Raw genomic sequence first — 20,658 nt, 5'->3', positions numbered from 1 at the left:
GGGAGCGACAGTACCACGCACGCTCTACATGGAGAGTGAGTAAGACAAGTGGAGTGGCGGCATAGGGATCCACTGTTCGGTCGCCGCGTCATTGTCTTCATACTGCAATTGCTGTACTTTTGTCCGATACAATAATGGATGCTAATCTTTGCTTATTTTAATGGCACGCTTCCCTAATTATCCACGCGCTCCACATCACAACACAAACGCCACTCGCTCTCCCATCGCTACTACTCTCATCCCATGCACCCACTGGCCCTTCTCTCCTCCTCCACCTTCTCTTTTTTCTTTTTTTTTTTCAGAGATACAGATTCCATCTCTCGCTCACACACTCTCTCTCTTTCTCTCTCTACCACACTATTGTAGAGAGAGAAACAAACACACACACACACACACAGAGGGAGGACTTGTTAATTGTAGTGGTGGGTAGTGCTCCTCCAACGTCGAAAGTTCTCATTCTTACTTCTTTTTTTCCTTTTTCTTTTTTCTTCAGTTTTGCAGACTCACTCACACGTCATATTTATGTGAAGCCAACTGTCAACCGCAACCAGTGCTCAAACCAGGTCAGTGAATTTTATCTTCTCTTCTGTGTGTGTGTGTGTGTGTGTGTGTGTGTGTGAGATGGTTGCTGAGATGTAGTTCAGTTGTAGTCATGAATTTTCTTGAGGCATCACTTAGATGTTTTACCTTTCTCTTACTGTGATTTGCTACTCAGTTCTCTGCAAATTCCCTTCTTTTTGTTAGAGTACTTCACTGATTTTTTGAATTCTTATGGGGGTATGTTTTTCAATCCCAGGCTTAATGCCTGGATTTGTGTGTGTGGTCGTGGTGGGGGTGGGGGTGTGGTGGGGGGTTAATAGAATTCATAAGCATTTAATCACTCTTTGTGGACTAAGAGTTCTGTGTGGTAAAACTGTAACTAAAAGTCTCTATCTAGCTAGCTGTCTTTTCTGGATTTTGTTTTTAGTTACAGACTGGAACTTGTCAAGAATTTTGGCGTTTTACATGTAACTTCACCGATGATAAATTAAACTCTCTGGAGTTTTTTCTTTGTATAAACAGGCACATACATATCTGCTTCAAATTTGTTTAATTAGACGGTAATTCTAGTCAGGACTTACCCCTGTAATGTGGAAATATGCATACTTTCAGCCATCTCAATATGTTGACAGCTAAATGGTTTACCGTAATTTTACAGATAATTGGTCCCAGCAGAACTCACTGAAATAAGTTAAAGGGTTGTTTGTTTACTTAGTGTAGTCTCTCCAGATTTTATGAAAGGCCTATGCTTGAGCTTGATTTTACCTGCAAGAATTGTTGTATGTTTGTCACGATGAGCTCGTTACAAGCCCAAATTCATCTGTCTTTTGACTTTTCATTGCAAGTAACAAGTTCTGCTGTATGTAGGCTGTATATCAATACTTCTCCTGTGTGCTGAATGGGTGAAATTCCCCTGGTGGATCAATATGCTACTGGTACTAGGATCATCGGGGGCGGGGCTGGGGGTCACTTAAGATATAAAGTGCAATAAAGCTTTGTTATGTATTTCATTCATCTGTATTTGCATGCACGATTAAATTTCTCAGTGCGATAATTATGTACAGTGGATGACAGTCATCTGCATAGTTGTTGCCTTCCAGACCAATGAAATCTTATGTTCTGCAATTGCATACTGCAATTCGTTCACATTGGTCTTTCCTTGGAAACAACATGATGAGACCATATTCCAGTAATTTGACTCAAAAAGTCTACTTGTTTTGGTGGATATTTTTTATTTGCTTACATTGTAAAACTACTCTCTTTCTGCAGTTTCATGCGCTTGTCACAATGTAAAGGTGTTTCTGAATAAAATGTGCTGCACCTGGAAAGGAACTAATCTTTTCCACTGAAGTTCTTGCCGACTTTCTCATCCAAGGTAGTCTTTTATGTTTCTGCAGAAACCAATAAGATGTTCTTTACTTATTATGACTTGTACTGTTTCCCTACTCACACTATCTTGTATGAGAGGGGTATGTTTTGGTACAAACCGACGAACACATATTGCCTATGGGGCTGACTATTTTCTCGAGTCTACAAATATATGCAGTTGCATTTTATTTTATTTTTCTTTCCTTTATCTTCTATCTTTTTTAGTAATTAACGGAAACTAGATACCTTGTTTCTCAAGTATGACAGAGACAATTATGTCAGACAACTATGTCTCTGGATCACCAGTAAAAAAACATACCAATCATAGTACAACCATAAGGCCTTTCAAAGTAGAGATTTCCTTACTTTGAGAGAGTTAACCCCTTTCTTCAGTAGCTTAAATAACTATGGTATTTCTTGAAATGCCATGTGACTTTCTTGTCAGTATCCCTAATCTACATTTGATGCAGAAACAGAGAATGGGTTCGTGGGCATACTTTGATCCGGAGTATGAAACGCTGAGCATCAGAATAAATCCTCCACAGTTCAGTTTCAAAACCTTTGCCCTTTTGGTTTGGATGCATGATGGAGATATTTATATATGCTATCGATTTCAGAGAAACTATACTGCAATTCATTAATTATCTTGTTATGAGTTTTGAAGTATCTTAATGCTAGAAAATTTAAATTGTCTCTGCTAAACTCGTTTAGATTTGAATTTGGATAGCGAGTCATGCTAGATTCAGGTTTTTCACTGTTTAATTGTCTCCGCTCGTTCGTTTCAGGGTTTCTGTGGACAACTCTAGTTGCAAGGAATGTACTCTGGTCAAGGTAACCCTCTACAAGAATTTATTGCACACCAGGAGAAACACAGTATTCTTGCAATTATAATTTTTCAGAAGCAATCACCATATCAATAACTCTCCTTTCTTAATGGTCAACTAGTTTTTTTCTTTTTTTTTTTTTAATTTTTGTCCAAGTAGACCGTATCAAATATGAGTTCTTGGTAAAGTGATGGTATCAATACTTTTATATCACTCAGGTTGACAGCATGAATAAGCCAGGGATACTGCTGGAGGTGGTCCAAATCCTAACTGACCTCGATCTTATAATTACAAAAGCCTACATTTCGTCTGATGGCGGGTGGTTTATGGATGGTACGCATGCGTTTCTGGTTAATATATCTTAACCATGTATTTCTTGAAAAAGATTCACCGTTCTTGCCTTAAGACTCCAATTTTGGTCACTACATCAAAAATTCATTTGAGCTACATTTAGCCAACTGAGTGGTATCCAGAGTTTCATCCATGGCTAAAATACTCATTACCGTCTTTGGTTCTTTCTTGACAGTATTTCATGTCACTGATCAACAAGGGCAAAAGATTAGCGACAGCAGGACTATTGAGCACATAGAGAAGGTAAGGATTTGTTTTCTCCTATTCTTAGTTTATTTGAGGAAATGATGTCTGCTTGATTGACGAGGAACAGCAGTATCAACATTATCTAAATAAAGCTTAGATGATGTGTTTGAAAATTTTCCGGCTGGCTTATAATATGTACAACTCGAACAAAATTGATTAAATATTCCGCATTTTAATTCTCCTCTGGAATACATAAATGATAGGCTTTAGGACCCAAGGGCCACACCTCAGGCATATTGAAGACTTCACCTGGGAAGAGGGTTGGGGTGAACTCTATGGGTGACTACACCGCTATCGAGCTTATAGGCAGGGACCGCCCTGGTCTCTTGTCGGAGATCTCAGCCGTGCTCGCCAACCTCCATATCAATGTTGTTGCTGCTGAAGTTTGGACCCATAACCGGCGCATAGCATGTGTTCTTTACGTTAATGACGATACTACTAACCGTGCAGTGGATGATGAATCACGGTTAGCAGCTATGGAGGAGCAGCTCAAAAACCTTCTTCGTGGGTGTGGTAACGATGATAATGCGGGTCATACTAGTGTCTCCTTGGGTTCCACCCACGTCGATAGACGGCTCCACCAGCTGTTATTTTCTGACAGAGACTATGAAGGTACTTTTGCAGCTACCGAGCCAGACAGTCCTCTTGTACCAAAGGTCACAATCGATCGATGCGAAGAGAAAGATTACTCGGTCGTAACTGTTAGGTGCAAAGATAGACCAAAACTCATGTTTGACATAGTGTGCACCCTCACGGACCTTCAGTATGTCGTTTTTCATGCTACTATCTCATCCGACGGCCCCTATGCCTCACAGGTACCTGCTCGGTGTTCTTTTTCTTTGTATTCAGAACATTGTTTTGTTTTCTACATGTTCTTTATCATAATTGAGCATGGTTTCGAGTAAATGAAGGTGCTCAACTTGTAGGAATATTACATACGTCACATGGATGGTTGCACGCTAGAAACGGAAGGAGAGAAAGAAAAGGTCATCAAGTGTCTCGAAGCAGCAATTAGACGAAGAATAAGTGAGGTAATGGAGATATATTACTCCATTATGGAATCAGTTCTTGCACTTCTGTTGAATCTCACCTTTTCATGTCATTGACATTTTGATCCCCGATTTTATATTCTAGTTTACTTCCATCATTCTTAAGCATGTTTAGACATTCTTTCTGTCAAAACACAATCTGCCGGTATATGCAACTTTTGGATTCTCAAGATCTACAAGGACCTTTACTTCCATCATTCTCACAAAACATTAAAAAGTTACAAGGATCTAATCATTGAGTTCAAACATCATCATCAGGGTCTAAGCTTGGAACTATGTGCAAAGGACCGAGTCGGGCTGCTCTCAGAAGTCACACGAGTTCTCCGAGAAAATGGGCTGTCAGTCACAAGAGCAGGCGTGACAACTGTTGGGGAGCAAGCCATGAACATATTCTACGTGAGTGATGCTTCTGGAAAACCCGTGGATGGAAAGACCATCGAAGAATTACGCAAGGAAATCGGCCACACGATGAGGCTTAACGTGAAAAAGGCCCCGACAAATACCAAAGCACTTGAAGCAAGTGGATGGGCAAAGACGAGCTTCTTCTTCGGAAGTTTACTGGAGAAGTTCCTCACTTAAGTTTGTACAAAAAGTTTCAACCTGAACACTGCCAATGATTCTATGCTGTTCTGTTTCTGAAGTTCTATGTTTTGACATCACTTTGCAAGCTTGTATATATGATGCATGGCTCAACTGCATTCAACATTACAAGTGAGGTAAAAAAAAAAAAAACCAAGTGCAATAAAAGGATGTACAAATTTGATTGACAGTGGATCTCTTAGTGAGTGATTGTGCAGTCAGACCATCAGCATTCAGGCCAGGGCTTCACATTTTACTTGGACAGGGGTAAGGGATTCTGGTTTGCCTGCAGTATTCAGATTCAATTCTTTCCAAATAGTAGGAAAGACGCTGTTTTTTTCATTAAAAAAAGGCAAAGGGTTCAATATTTGTACAATTAATACAGCATATTAATTCTTTGTTGGCTTATCCTAATAATAAATAACCATATTATTACAACAATGTTTGAATTGATTGATTTGTTCATGGTAACTAATATTAGGCTCCTAGTCTAATTCATATATTTGTCACCAAATATTATTCCCCGCGAGCTTGTTTATACTTTTTCAAATAAAATACATCCTGCATTTTAATGACTCCAAAACTGCTTCTCCGTCTCTACGTTGAGATAAGGTCGTGGTGGCAGTGGCTGCAGCGGTGGTGACGCAGGCATGGGGAAACATCGGGCTACTGGCCATGTAATGTCCCCTCAACCCTTCCCTACATCATATATGGACTCTCAACCCTTCTCTAGGTCAAGATAAGCTCGTGGTGGTGGTGGTGGTGACTCGTGCATGGGGAATGTCGGGCTATGGACCCTTTGAGATGTACGAAGTCATTTCTCCGTCTCTATGTCAATAGCTGGAGGAAGACGACGAAACTTCACCGTCCATCATGCAACAGAGTTCTATGGTGCTCAATATCCCTTCTAGGGGGAAGTCCCTGAGGTTCCTGAAAAAGATCAGCATAGGAGTCTAGCAACAGATTGAGTTCAACAATGTGTGGTGATAAAGATGTATTTTCTGCAGAAACAGTGGAAGTAGGAGAAATAGTACAAGTAGCAGATATTGAATGTAATTGACCCACGAATCCGTATGCTCCCTCATTAACAAACTTGGACATGCTTTTAGCAGATATGCAGTGTAATTCTGACTGTTGCCTAAAGGCTTGCAGCTCCCACTTCTTCCCATTTGAGAGACTCTCACTGTCATTGAATTATAAGCGTATGCAACGAGGCTGTACTGCCCGAGCCAATCACCACCAAGGACCATGTGACAGCCCCCTAATGTCAAGGTTCGCATAGGATAGCTAAACAACTTACCTTGTATTTCCCAAGTGAAAGTGGGGCAGTATAATTGACTAACCATCTGCCTAACATCCGCTACACTTACCACCATAGGAGTAGTTGGCTCAAGTTGACATCCCAGCTCACTAAGTTGTTGTTTCATCGAGGAAGCAATGCGTACTCCTTCCATCTATAAGGATCTGCACCTCTCTCCCATATGCTTTGCTCTTAACTCTGAAGGTGTTAAAATTTGTGTTGCCACTTAAAAAGCGTTAATTGACAGTGTCATGTCCTCCTCCTCCGCAGTAAACTCTTCTCCACCCTCTGTTTCCATTGCAGCCTCTTCTTCAGTACATGAATTGTTGCTTGCATTTATGGCCTGGTCCGAAAATTTCATCGCAATTGTAACACAGATTCTTACTCCGCCTGGCCTGCATTTCAGCTTCTGAAAGTACTCGTCGAATAGGTGTTGGCGGATGTGGTTTCTTCGTGAAGGGTTTTGGCGGTGGGTGGTGTGTTTCAGGAATGATAAGATTGTAACCATGATGTTTACAATTCAATCAAATGAAAAAATGTCGTATTTTCAAGAAATGGGCAATCATATCAAATTGATAAACTTTGAATAATCCGTTCAAACATTTCATCGAGACGTCGCAAGAATTCAGCACACGCCCGCATTGTTGATGGGAAATGGGCCTGCCAAGTTAGCTATCACTCACTCGTGTTACTGATTGTCGTCGTTGGATCGTGACTATATATATTGTCGTTAATTGATTTTAGTGAAAAGAGAGTGACAAGTTAGTTATCAGTAACTTGCACGACTAATTGTCGTCGTTAGGCCGTGAGTCACTGATTATTCTTAGTGATAATTGTATACATAAATTTTTTATTTAATTCTTTTCAGTTTATAAGATATTTGTTATTATTAAAACTATAAGCTTTATTATTTTTTAAAAGAAAAATATCACTTATCAGTCATACTTTTTATCTCATCACTCATTGTTACGTTATTAAATAATGTTTTTAATTCATTTTTTAGGGGTTTTTTAATTCGTTCATTAACCTTAAAAATGAGATAAGTTTTGGAAGACACCTATAATTTACAGTTGCATAATCAATTATTAAATTATTAATTTAAGATAGATCTAATCTTACCATACAAAAACCTTAATTATCAGATTAAATCTACTGTTAGTATTTGAATTGATCACTAATAATCTATGGATGTACCATTCTTATACATAGAGCCAAAATAATAAGTATATTTATATATTTCAATTTTTAGGGACCAGCTAAAAATGAACTGTTACATGAATAATATATTAATAATTCAATTATTTAAATTATTGATTTAAACATAATAAAGAAAAAACTTGATGCGATTTGCGATTTGATCGGTGCTTCGTTGCACGAGATATTGTTTGACTTTCTATAAGCCTCACGGGATAGGAGGACTAGGGCTTATAAGTCTTGCCTATATCATCAACTTAAGAGACAAACACATGACCTCGTTTCCACAGTTGGCGCCAAATGATATAATTTGTGATTTGATCGACGCCCCATTACATGAGGTATTGTTCGTTGTGGCTTCGTACAAACCTTATGAATGTGTCATGAAAAAATTATGAACTACTCATACATTGCATTTATAATCAATATGAGATGTTTGTTTATATCATTTATTATCATAAATCATATCCCTTCTAAATTATTATTGTCCCCCGTCTCCCTAATATATATAAGTTGAGAGATGTGGCGCACATTCAACGACTACTAAAGTGGTTCGAATTAATGAAATTCCAATACGTGAATACAAACAAAAGTCCACCAAATTCTGTCATATTTCCCCCAACACGCACGTAAACTAATCGATATTATCAACAAATGTCGGAAGATAATTCCTCAATTACACAGATCAATTATGCGACTCAAACAATCATTGCTGGGCTCAAGAATGCACCTGGACAACAACTTTACTCAGGTTCAAAAGAAATCTGGACAAAGTCCTGGGATTCCTCAGTTGGTTCCAAACAGTGTGTTTTGTTAATTTCTCAGTGGGAAAAAAAGAAGAAGCTTTGTTTGGTTTTTTTTTTTTTTTTCTTTTCTTGTAAGATAAATAGAAAGATAATTTTCAGCATCTTTGATTTTATAATTAATCAAAAGATAAATTACAATAACTTTTCTTAAAATTTGACATAATTACGAATACCCCTCGTTGTTTAAAAAATTAATATTGAACTGTGAGTCTTACAAAAATATAAGTAGATATTTAAAATATTCTCGATTATCTTTTAGGTAAGGGAAAAAGAAAAAACGAAAACAAAGGAAACAAGATATAAATGTTTGATGTGGTACAAGTCACAATTGCGACATGGAAAACAAGATAAATGGATCGGACCCACACCACTCACGCATTTGTTTGCAATCCATGATGTTTTTGTTTTTTTTTTTTTTTTTTTTGGTTTCTTGGACTCCGTTGGATTTGATTGATTGTTTGTTTGCAATTAATTGCATGTTAGATGGGAATTTTGGGCTTTTTTGGAAGTTGGTATACATATGTGACAATTGACAACCGATGTAGTTGAGGTATTAAGATGAGTACAACGTCCATTCAATTTGAAGTAAATTCACTGTTTACTATAATTTTATTAGTTATGAGTAAAATTATGGTAAACATATTATTGGTTAATTAAAAATTGATGTAAAAATTTAAATTATGAAATTATTTTTATCAATGACAAATGTATTAGCCATACTTGAGAAAACTATGGCCAACAATTATTATATGACTGGGGTCAACGACTATTTATTTGTAATTTATGAGACTTTCCTCTAAATGATTAAAATTAAAATTTTATGATTCTTGTTATAAGAATAAGGTCATGGGTCATGATACCGATAAACATACAGATATTTGTGGCATTATATGAATTTATTTATGATTATTTTTAGTTTATAAATTATTTATTGCTGATAAAGGTATTATTTTTTATGAATTATCGAATTTCCGATAATAGGAAAAAACTAGTTTAGGAAGCTGAATTAAAAAACGAGAGACGTGTAACAAGTTAATTTACTTTAAATATAACCATTGAGATACTAATATGGATTTAATATATTGGACCTTTTGAAAATAACAATCAAGAAAATATTATAAAAGCTCAACATTTTTTTCCCTACTGAGCATTATAAGGAGAAAAAACATTTCGCATTTGATTTATTTAAAAATAAGTTGTAAATTTATTAAATTAAATTTTTCTCGTTTTTTTTTTGAACTAAGATGAAAATAAGTTTTGCATCTATAGCACAACAATTCATATGTTCGATTTTTATTACCGCATAGTAGTAACAATAGGTCGCCGTGACTGCAAAAAATACACATCATTCTTCTAAAGCTATCGAAAATAAATTAATCTTGAAATTTTGGATAATTGAAAAAAAAAACATATATATATATTGATTTAAAACGATGAAATATTATTGATTGAAACAATTTGATTACAATAATTCTTATCACATATCAAACAACACCTATTATATCAGTAAATAACATCTATAATACAGCAAAACAATCTCTCATATATATATATATATATAAATATTGGAATTCGAATTCATAATTAGTAACTAAAATTTGCATTTTTGTGAATCCAAGAGAAGTTTTTGTTGTTTTAATTTGCAAGCAAGTTCAAAGTGGAAGGGAAAGAACACTTTACAAGCAAAATAAAATTATTCCTTTGAATTTATTACAAGTTCACAAGTGCACGCATGATTTTCTCAGAAGTCTACGTACGTAGCTGATGAACCTTCCATTTCTCACATAAAGTTGTTTCTAAATTACGACAATATTGTCAAACTACGTAATATAATTGAAGTCGTTTTGCACTAAATAATTGCCCATTATTATATATGTGTGCACATTAATTTGTTCTGTTGTTGATCTGTCAATTTAATACTTCATTAAATAAGCCTATTTCTTTCAATCTTATTAACTAATACTAATCCTAAAAATATTAATTAATGCAACTATATAAACTATTAGTGATGCATAATTCAAATCATAAATTTTTACCTTTGATGAATTAAAATTCATCAAAGAATACATTAATTTAATTTGACTTCAATTTATCCACGAGCTTCTACATATGAATAATTTTTAATTCTTAAATAATCTCAAATATCATTTGACGAGATCTTACTCAAGTGATTTTTAGCAAAAGTCTTATAAATATATATATAAAAGGAGAACTATCGATACATTCAAGGGGTGTCTGCAAATGCTTAACATAAGCTTTTATCATCTTTTTGCTAAAATACATTAAAAATGATGTTTTAGTTTTATAACTTCTGCTTTTGAACTGCTTAAATTATATTGACGTATATCAAAAGTTTTAAGCAGCTCTCAACCAATTTCTGCCACTGATTAGTAAAATAATAAATATTAAATTATTATTTTTCTAAACACTCCGACTTTTCAACTTTTTAACTTTTGTTTTCAAATACTCGTAGCTTTTACTACTACTGCTTAACTTACAATTTATTATCACCATAAAAACAAGAACTATTACAAATACCCTTTTAATCAATTTTTGTAACGCGAATGTACCAAAAATGATATTGATGCAGGTCGCACAATTTGGGTTGGGTTGTTGAACCTAGTACCCTGATATCGGGTCGTTGAATCCCTCTTTGAGTTTCCTACGAGTAGATCCTAAGAACAGAACACACGTCAGGCTTGCTGGGTAGCCCCCAACTAAGGCCCTCCCATGTTTAAGTTAGAAAAATGGGGTCGAAAGCGATCAACGGGGAGCTAGTGAAATTAGAAAACGTGATAAATGCACTTGTCATAAATATTCATAAGTGCTGGTATTTATAGTGTACGGTACAGCTTGAATGCTTACCACATGGCATCATCTGGATGATTGGGCGTCAGATGATCCAACGGCCAGAAAAGCGTGCGGGTCGGATGAACCGGGTCAGACAACCCGACCCGCGCCTTCATGCGCGAATCTTGCCTTTTATGGTAGATTTCTTTAAAACGGAAGGACAATTTGATCATTTTGTAATTACCCTCATCAGATATAACAAACTGTATTCATAAAAATAAAAACTAGTTTCAAACATATTTTTGGAAAAAGAATAAAATTGGGGGGGGGGGGGAAAAGAATGGGAGATATATGGAAGTTAGTGAGTAGAAAAAAGAAAAAAAAAAAAAAAGAAAAAAAAAAAAGAGGGGGGGGGGGGGGGGGATAAGGAATAATTTGCAGAAGAAAGAAAGAGATAAGTTGAGATGGAAAATGGGATAGTTTAGGAAAAGTGTAAAGATGCAATTAAATGAAAATGGAGGACTACTTTATGAGAGACGGCTTCGTTTTTGCACAAAAATGGGAACCTTCTGGACTTTGATTTTGGTCCATTCTTTTAGGTATCATACCATACTGCCTGCACTGCACTTTCCCCTAAACTTGCTTTGTATCTCAACATTTTAACTATTTTTATTAATTTCTCATCTTTGCTTTGATCACATTACTGCAAATTGCCCATCACATCAAAGGCCATCCCTTAGGTCTAACCAGAGAAGGGGAAAAAATGAAATTGATGCTGTGGACCCCACCACTTCATATATTTTTTCTTTAAAAAATTAAATATTAAAGTATTATATTATATAATTAAGGATAAATTACACCTACTTCTACGGATATATAACATAATTATGAATATTCTTTCATTACTATTTTACTTCTGTTAAATTATTTTTTTAAAAAAAATTAAAGGTGGGTAAAATAAATAATTCATAAAAAATATTAATTAGTCCATAAAATCTTTTTAAAAAATTATAAAAAATTATAATTCAGAATCTAAAAGTGTATTTTGATCCGTTCATCGTAAAAATTGAATGAAAAATCTAATGGAATGTTTCATTGTTAAACAGATTTTAAAATTAGAGGGACGTTTACAATTTTTCAAACAATAAAAAGGTATTTATAATTATATCAAACTTTTAGGGAGGTGGTTGTAATTTACCCTATAATCAAATCATGTATCATGCTTATAAAAAAAACTTATATATTATTTTGATTGATATCGTATAATATGCTTTATTCGATTTATTAAAAAAAAAAATCCTATTTGATGTCACCTTAATTTGATTAGTATAAATTTAAAGAAGTTTGATTAAGGAATACTCTTTCTAATGACAAGTAAGGTACGTCTTAAGTTGAATAATTCTCTTTTTCTCGTTCATAAAGTAATGTTTTTTCCTTAAACTAATGTTTGTATGTTGTGAAATATAATATATAAGTAGAAAAAAGAAGAAAATTTTATTTATAAAATTATTTAGATTAATCATTTTTCTTCGTAAGATGGAGTATTCATTGATAAAGTCTATGCAAACAAGGTTTCAATTAAATTCCATGTGTATTGCCATTGATTATTTTATGATGAATTCTTTCTTGTTGAGTTTTTTCTTTTAATTATTATAACTTCATTTTCAATGATCTTTTGGAACAATTACATTCCGTATTTTAAGATTTGACATAATTATATGTAGATTTCTTGTGATTCGAAAAATTATATGTAATATCTTTGAGGTCCTTCCGTTAGTCTAAATTCACTGAATTTATTAATATTAATAAAAGAACTAATAAAAAATTGAGATCTACCCACTTATTGCAGGTCAAATAAATTTTTTCTATCTAAACTACCATTATAACGGTGAAGATGTATATCCTCGTATGCATTAACGTGTGAAGATGTAGAAGGATAATTTTATCATAGAAGAATTTATTTGCCCTGAAATAAATTAGTAATAAGTCAGTTGAGAAAAAATATGGACTTTTATCTATTTTTTTTTATTAATATCAATAAATTCGATAAATTTCGACTAATAGAGAGACTTATTTATTAGACGAAAATAAATATCAGGGATATTAGATGTAGTTTTTATATCGCAGAAGTTTATGTGCAATTACATCAAATCACCAGAGATGATAATTATCTCTAATCTTTTAGCTATTTTTGGTGAAGTCGAGGCCCCATGACTTTGGACCCTAACAAGATGTGGAATATTATTCTATTTTAATAGAAGTTGTCTTTCTACTTCGACAATAATTGTTGATTAGATACAGTCATCCGATATTGAAGATTGGTATATGATTGTCATAATTACCGGTGGTTGGCATACATAAATATTTAATATTGCCTACACTTTTTACTGGTTATGGACAAAAACGTGATTAGATAAAACTGATACAAAAACTTAAATAATCTATCATGAAAAATATTTTTTGCCATGGTTATGAGATATGACAAATATTTTTCTCATAACTTTTAATTATGATAAATATTCTATTTGCACTTGCAAAAATCACGACGAATAATCATTACATGATTGTGATCAATAACTATGTACTTTTATTATTTATTTTTAGTTATGATAATTAATTATTATTAATATTATATCTCTTCTAATGATTATTCTTGTTAAAATTGGTTCAAATTTAATTAAATCCGATCAGAATTTCTCAATTTGCAATTAATACCTAGGGATCTAGTTTTCTCGAGAAAGCAGATTAATTAGTCTTGTAATGTCCACCTTCATATGACACGTGGCTTTGTATCGTCGCCCAATTTTCTGCCTTCTGCCTCTCTCTCTCTCTCCTCTCTCTTTCTTATAAACAACTGCTGCTAAGTGCTAAATACTAAACAGCCTCCACAAGGTAAACATCCCATTCCCTTTGACTCGAAAAAAGAGAAACGGAAACAGCTCTGAGGTACCACATCTTCCTCTGTGTCTCCACACGCATACACACTCAGAACTATTAATATTTGTCTGATCATCTCTGATATGATCAAGCGTTTTAATTGAAATATGGCAATGGAAAGATACTCTTTTTGCAAATATTTTCTTGGGCCATGTAAAGATTGCTTCTTTATAAAAAAAAGTGGAATTTTCTAGAAGGAGGTGACACTCTCTGAAGAAGCCCCTTTGTATTCTTGACACCTGTTGATGATTTTCATTACCTTCTTGCATTGGTAACTGATAGTTTCCCTTTCCCACTTATTGAAATTATTGCAAGTTTATCTCTTTTTGCCGTTTTGGTTTTCAGATTGACATAAAGGCTGCAACTTTTCTGACTTTCCTGTTCTGGGTTTTATAAAAAGAGGCGTTGATAGTGAAGAATGAGGGGAACAGAGGGTTTGGACTTGAGTTTTGAGAAGCTGATGGTTTTTTCTGGTTTGGAGAATATGAATCGAAGTGACAGTGGTGGTGAAGTGGGGGGTGGTTTAGGTGGAGGGCTGCGAATAAGTGAGTGGAAAGATATTCCAGTGGAGCTGTTGCTGAGGATTTTATCTCTGGTGGATGATCAGACGGTGATTGTGGCTTCTGGGGTTTGCCATGGATGGAGGGATGCCATTTCTTGGGGCCTCACCCATCTTTCCCTCTCTTGGTATATTATCTATGGTCCCTTCTGCAATTATTGCGTATATGATGGATGCTTTCTATGTCTTTACTATTGCTGTAAGTGTACAAGATTCAGGTCTTCTATTCTTGCCCGTTTTATAAGGAGCTTATTTACCCGGGTTTGCAAAACATTATGTGCTCAAATTGCCGTGTTTTGGTTTTTTGCTATCGCAATAGTTGTAGGAGTCCTGTTATGGAAAAGAAAACAGGAGGAAATAATTCCGCTCTTGTTGGTTAATATATTAAAAAAGTTATATGCTTTTAAAGTTTGTTGCATCTGTGCCGCAGGGTTGTTTACAAGTGATGGTAATTCAGTTACTTGTCAAGATCCTCTGTTTTTTCTAGTTTCATATTTTTTCCGTTTGATCCTGTTGTGATTGTATTTGAGCCTGATTAGGTTCTTCTTACTGTATCCTGAAGAGTTTAAGTATATGGCTATCTGAGATCTTCTTCTTTTACCTGGCTCTGTTTGGGATTGAGTTCCAGTCAGTATGCGTTAACCTTGAACGTACAACAACTTGATTCATATTCCTAGTCTGAAGTGGGTGTTCCATATGGGGGAAGAACGACTTTCTTGTTTTCAAATGCAGATATGCTTACTGAAGTACAGTGTTATGCATTCTGTCGTAATTCCTATGGTTGCTGAGTAGCTCCGTTTATCCTCAGGTGCAAGAAAAACATGAATAATTTGGTTCTGTCTCTAGTTCCCAAGTTCACGAAACTGCAGGTTCTGATTTTGCGGCAAGATACACCGCAACTACAGGATGATGCTGTTGAAAAGATTGCAACTTATTGCCATGATCTGCAAGAATTGGATCTCAGCAAGAGTTTTAGACTGACTGATCGCTCCTTGTATGCCTTAGCACATGGTTGCCAGGACCTTGTCAAGCTGAATATCAGTGGTTGTTCGGCTTTCAGTGATAGTGCTCTGGGATACTTGACTGGGTTTTGCCGAAAATTGAAATTCTTAAATCTTTGTGGTTGTGTTAGGGCTGCAACAGATAGGGCTTTGAAGGTATGGAACTTATGAGCTCATTTACTGATATGCCTCCCAACATGTGCTGGCTCACCAAATCTTTTATAACTACTTATGCAGGCTATTGGATACAACTGTAATCAATTGCAGTCGCTGAACCTCGGATGGTGCGACCGTGTTGGTGATGAAGGTGTAAAGAGCTTAGCCTATGGTTGCCCTGATCTAAGAGCTCTTGACTTGTGTGGATGTGTTCTTATTACAGGTATACCTTTCTTTTATTTCCTAACACAAGTGTCTTAGACCTACCATAAAATGAAAATGGAATGTATTAAACAGTGGAACAGAGGTTTGGCTTTCATTTGATTGGTTTATTGCATTGGCTATGTTTCTGCACGCAATGGCTCGATATGATACATGTAAATCCTTGATGTTCTTGTTTGAGATAGCAATACAAGTTTCTTTAGTTGTTTTTTGTCTCTGGGTGCTATAGATTGAACCTTCTGCTGACGGATGTGTATCATCATGTCAGATGAGAGTGTGATTGCATTGGCAAACAACTGCCTTCACCTGAGGTCCCTCGGCCTGTACTATTGTCAGAATATTACGGACAGGGCAATGTATTCTCTGGCACAGAGTCGGGTGAAAAACAAGCATCAAGTTTGGGCGCCTGTAAAGAACAGATATGAAGAGGAAGGGCTCACGAACCTTAATATCAGCCAATGCACTGCCCTCACTCCCCCAGCCGTGCAGGCATTATGCGACTCTTTTCCAGCTCTTCATACATGCCCCGGTCGACATTCCCTCATAATTAGTGGTTGCCTGAATTTGACGTCCGTGCACTGTGCATGTGCGGTGCAAGCACACCGTGCTACACCTGCAATTCCTCATCTAGCCCACTAAGCCGAGAGTTGAGGAAAATCTCCAAGTTTCCAGGCTGAAAACAGAGTAGGCCTCTTCTGTATATAAGCTTGTTTTACTTTTAAATCGGACATTTGTGGGGTGTCTAATGTGTTGGAGATTTGGTCTCTGAGACTACTTTATCTTGTGCTGTTGTGATACTTTTAAGAACTCTTTTATATCTAATATTGCAACATTAAGAATAACCAGCGGGGAACAGAGAATGAGTCGGGATTCATATTACAAAACATGGATTCTCACCTCAATAATGTCGTCAAAAGCTAGTGTTATAGGCCTAACAGTGGGCGATGGTCGCACTGTCCAGATCCATACCTAATAGATACTCATAAAATTATTTCAGCACTCTACCAGGTGAAAATGTCCTCTTCTTCGTTGCAATCTATGTACTTCCAAATGCTCTTCCTAGACACAATTCCTTATGTGAGTAGATGTATCTGTGCAACTAAATGGGTATTTGTAACTATAATCTTGCTGAATCCTCCTGGTACACTATCCCAACTGTTTTCATCTGAATGTAATCTTTGTATATTTCAGACGCCATCCACACCTCTGTTAAAATATATAAGACGCCTTGTAGGCAGTTTTGGGCTGTTAGACTGTCGCGGGGGTCATGGCAATCTTCTGTTTTCAGGTCTCAGCAAGTCTAGGAGGTTTACATGAGTTAGCTGGCTTGTTGATAGCACATTATCTGACGCGTGGGAAGAGGTTAATCAGGCATCGAATATGTTGGCAGATAGGCCGTTGTCCATGTGGGGTCAGCTAGCTCCATAACTAAAGCCTACATCATTAATCATGTTGGACAAATTTGACTAGTCATCAGCCAGCGTGGCCGCCAAGTCAGTGTTCGTGCAGCAGATGGATGATGGTTCAGCTGCCTAGCTGGAGAGATAGCACCATAGACGTAGAACTGCATTGATGATCATTAGTCACGTTGGCTGATAGGTCATTGTCTTGCGACGTTGAGCCATCTGTTTAGTGTGAGGATCAACATATTCGACGAGGTTGATGATTCATAAATTGTGTTGGATGCCAGGTTAGTTTTCCAAGGAAACCACATCTGCATGGTCATCCGGATTCGTCATCAGCCGCAGGAGACTGCACTATGTCGACTCGGGCATACGTTGTAAGAGAGTGATGGTTTTTACGGGTTGATCAAAGGCAGTAGATGATCCGGGCAGTCCTGTGCCTGGTTCATGAAATAATTTCGACCAAGTCGGCGGCATAGGAAAGGCTGTCACTATGTGGGTCTGGTCTTGATCTTGAAACTGGCCCATTTAAAATTAATCCTACCAATTTCAATCTCATGCTTTTACATTCTCCTTAATGGTGGTGATGTGTGATTAATGAAGTACACTAGGGAAATACCCAAAAAAACTTTCATTAAGGGCATTTCCGTCATTTAAGTAAAGATCACCGGTTCTGATGGATGGGAATTGGGAACTCGTGCAGTAGCCCAGTCTTGAAACTGTTTCAATTTTATATTTAATAATTGAGAGAGGCGAAGTCAACAAAAATTTCGTATGTATCTGAATATTATTATTCTTTGGAGAAACCCTAGATTTTAATTCACCACTCTCCGGTTTCTCTCTATAAATTCTCTTCTCTCTCTCTCTGTGTGTGTGTGTGTGTGTGTGTGTGTCTCGAAAGATAGCTAAGAATCGGGAACCTGAGAAGCCCGTGGAATTCGAAACGGAATCAGTGGAGGAAGAAGATGACGAAGCTACTTCTGAAGACGCTGGCTCGTAGGATTCCGACTCCGAACCCAATCTGGCGCAAGTTAGCAAAAAGCCCTCATCCTCAACACAGGCAACTCCCAAGTGTTAGAAAATAGACCTGGTCAAGATGGACATCCTGGAATATGAGGCGATAAAAAACGCACGAATTTGTTAACCCAGTTCGGATATAAATCCTACGTCTGGGGGCGATACCAAGCCAGGAGAAAACACTCAAAGAGGAGAAAAATTGAGGAGTACAACACACACACACACACACACACTTGTATGTAAGTCTTCACCACACGTGAAAGACAACACTCACTCTCGTCTCAACTCTTTCTTTTATCTCTCGATTACACAGAGAACTTATATGTTTTTCTCTCTACTCTGCTCTACTAAACAATGCCAATAAAAGTATTTATAGCCATGACTTAGAGTCTCCAATTCAACTTGGAATCTCTAAGTTGGCCCGGGTTATCCTTGACTTGACTTAGAGTCTCCAACTTAACTTGGGATTTCTAAGTTGGACCGACTTAGAGTCTACAACTCAACTTGGGATTTCTAAGTTGAACCGGGTCATCCTTGACTTTTTCAACATCTTTGGCAACATGTCAAATCAATCTTCACACCTTAACACCAAGAAAGCGCAACCTCAGTCCTCCTCTAAACCCCAACTGCAGCCGCCTTCATCCTCGGATGAGGAGGAGTCTGGATCTGAATCGGAGTCAGACTCCGACGAACCAGACTCGAACGTCAAGCCCGTAGCATCCAAGCCCATGGAAAATGAACAGAAATCCAGTGACGGGCCTAGGAAGTTTAGATCCAAGCCCATTGCTTCGGATCTCGTAACTCCTGCTAAATCCACCGCCGCAAAACGCACTGCCGAAGAAAAAGAAACGAAGACTAAGGATGCTAAGAAGTCGAAGAACAAGGCCGAGCCCGACACTTGCGAGAAAAAGTCTACTGATGATTCGAAGAAATTGCTTTTCCAGAGGCTTTGGAGTGAGGATGACGAGATTGTGATTTTGAAAGGGATGATAGATTATGTGACCAAGAAGAAGTCCGATCCGGTTACTGACTTTAATGCTTTTCATGATTTTATTAAGAAGAATTTGCATGTGGACGTGACTAGGACTCAATTGCAGGATAAGATTAGGAGGCTGAGGAAGAAGTATGAGAACAATAAGAGCAAAGAGAAGGAGGGTAAGGATAGGACCTTCTCGAAGCCACATGAGCAGAAAGCTTATGAGTTGTCCAAGAAAATTTGGGGGTAATGATGTGTGATTAATGAAGGTACACCAGGAAATACCAAAAAAACCCTTCATTAAGGGCATTTTACACCTTCTCGGTCCTTAGTACCCCTTAGGTACCTAAGAATCCATTTCACAGCTTCCCAGTGCATCACTCGTGGATTGCTCATAAAATGGCAAACTACTCCCGCAGCATGTGCTATATCCGGTCGAGTACAGATCATAGCATACATCAGGCTCCCAATTGCGGAGGCATACGGTGTGACTCTCATCTTTGCACGTTCGGAGTCAGTCTGTGGCGAATCACTGTTGGATAGTTTGAAATGATTTCCCAATGGCATTCCAACCGGTTTTGCATTTTTCATCTTGAATCTGCATAATACCTTTTTCAATATAATCAGATTGAGATAACCACAATTTACCAGTACCTTTGTCCATTGTGATTTTCATGCCCAATATCTGCCTTGCTTCGCCAAGATCTTTCATGTCAAACCTCCTCGACAACTGATCCTTGAGCCTATTGATCTCCTTGACATTTGATCCTACTATCAACATGTCATCAACATACAGGAGTAGAATGATAAAAAAGTCATCGACACTTGCGAGAAAAAGTCTACTGATGATTCGAAGAAATTTCTTTTCTAGAGGCTTTGGAGTGAGGATGACGAGATTGTGATTTTGAAAGGGATGATAGATTATGTGACCAAGAAGAAGTCCGATCCGATTACTGACTTGAATGCTTTTCATGATTTTATTAAGAAGAATTTGCATGTGGACGTGACTAGGACTCAATTGCAGGATAAGATTAGGAGGCTGAGGAAGAAGTATGAGAACAATAAGAGCAAAGAGAAGGAGGGTAAGGATAGGACCTTCTCGAAGCCACATGAGCAGAAAGCTTATGAGTTGTCCAAGAAAATTTGGGGGTAATGATGTGTGATTAATGAAGTACACCAGGGAAATACCAAAAAAACCCTTCATTAAGGGCATTTTACACCTTCTCGATCCTTAGTACCCCTTAGGTACCTAAGAATCCATTTCACAGCTTCCCAGTGCATCACTCCTGGATTGCTCATAAAACGGCAAACTACTCTCACTGCATGTGCTATATCCGATC

The 20,658-nt window shown here is 36.8% G+C and overlaps 4 protein-coding genes across 10 annotated transcripts; 3 read left to right on the top strand and 1 right to left on the bottom strand.

The window, feature by feature from the left end:
* Positions 217 to 5,147, top strand: LOC105179968 (ACT domain-containing protein ACR3). Of its 6 annotated transcripts, none has more exons than XM_011103645.2 (9): positions 217 to 563; positions 1,810 to 1,915; positions 2,385 to 2,452; positions 2,694 to 2,739; positions 2,951 to 3,065; positions 3,259 to 3,326; positions 3,533 to 4,144; positions 4,256 to 4,360; positions 4,637 to 5,147. In XM_011103645.2, exons 3-9 carry the CDS (start codon positions 2,388 to 2,390, stop codon positions 4,955 to 4,957), a joined length of 1,332 nt encoding a protein of 443 aa, XP_011101947.1. In that variant the 5' UTR covers positions 217 to 563; positions 1,810 to 1,915; positions 2,385 to 2,387; the 3' UTR covers positions 4,958 to 5,147. The 6 variants fall into 6 exon arrangements, with proteins under 6 accessions (XP_011101947.1, XP_011101934.1, XP_020547384.1 ...); XM_011103632.2 differs by having other exon boundaries at positions 218 to 563; positions 2,379 to 2,452; XM_020691725.1 differs by lacking the exon at positions 217 to 563 and adding an exon at positions 639 to 777.
* LOC110011560 lies at positions 5,305 to 7,010 on the bottom strand. The gene is made up of 2 exons (XM_020691726.1): positions 5,992 to 7,010; positions 5,305 to 5,887 (listed from the first exon to the last, which is right to left on the bottom strand). The coding sequence occupies exons 1-2, from the start codon at positions 6,409 to 6,411 to the stop codon at positions 5,819 to 5,821; spliced, it is 489 nt and encodes a 162-aa protein (XP_020547385.1). The 5' UTR covers positions 6,412 to 7,010; the 3' UTR covers positions 5,305 to 5,818.
* Positions 13,840 to 17,121, top strand: LOC105179950 (F-box protein SKP2A-like). 2 transcript variants are annotated; one of them, XM_011103613.2, is made up of 5 exons: positions 13,840 to 13,993; positions 14,330 to 14,671; positions 15,352 to 15,700; positions 15,782 to 15,923; positions 16,191 to 17,121. In XM_011103613.2, the coding sequence occupies exons 2-5, from the start codon at positions 14,403 to 14,405 to the stop codon at positions 16,559 to 16,561; spliced, it is 1,131 nt and encodes a 376-aa protein (XP_011101915.1). In that variant the 5' UTR covers positions 13,840 to 13,993; positions 14,330 to 14,402; the 3' UTR covers positions 16,562 to 17,121. The 2 variants fall into 2 exon arrangements, with proteins under 2 accessions (XP_011101915.1, XP_011101918.1); XM_011103616.2 differs by lacking the exon at positions 13,840 to 13,993 and adding an exon at positions 14,051 to 14,255.
* On the top strand, positions 18,903 to 19,578 carry LOC110011564 (GLABROUS1 enhancer-binding protein-like). Its single transcript, XM_020691761.1, has one exon. It carries the CDS (start codon positions 18,903 to 18,905, stop codon positions 19,566 to 19,568), a length of 666 nt encoding a protein of 221 aa, XP_020547420.1. The 3' UTR covers positions 19,569 to 19,578.

This window comes from Sesamum indicum, linkage group LG2 (assembly GCF_000512975.1).
Source record: "Sesamum indicum cultivar Zhongzhi No. 13 linkage group LG2, S_indicum_v1.0, whole genome shotgun sequence".
NCBI lineage: Eukaryota > Viridiplantae > Streptophyta > Magnoliopsida > Lamiales > Pedaliaceae > Sesamum > Sesamum indicum.
The sequence above is the reverse complement of the archived record's forward strand: the minus strand, read 5'-3'. Positions and strand labels throughout refer to the sequence as shown.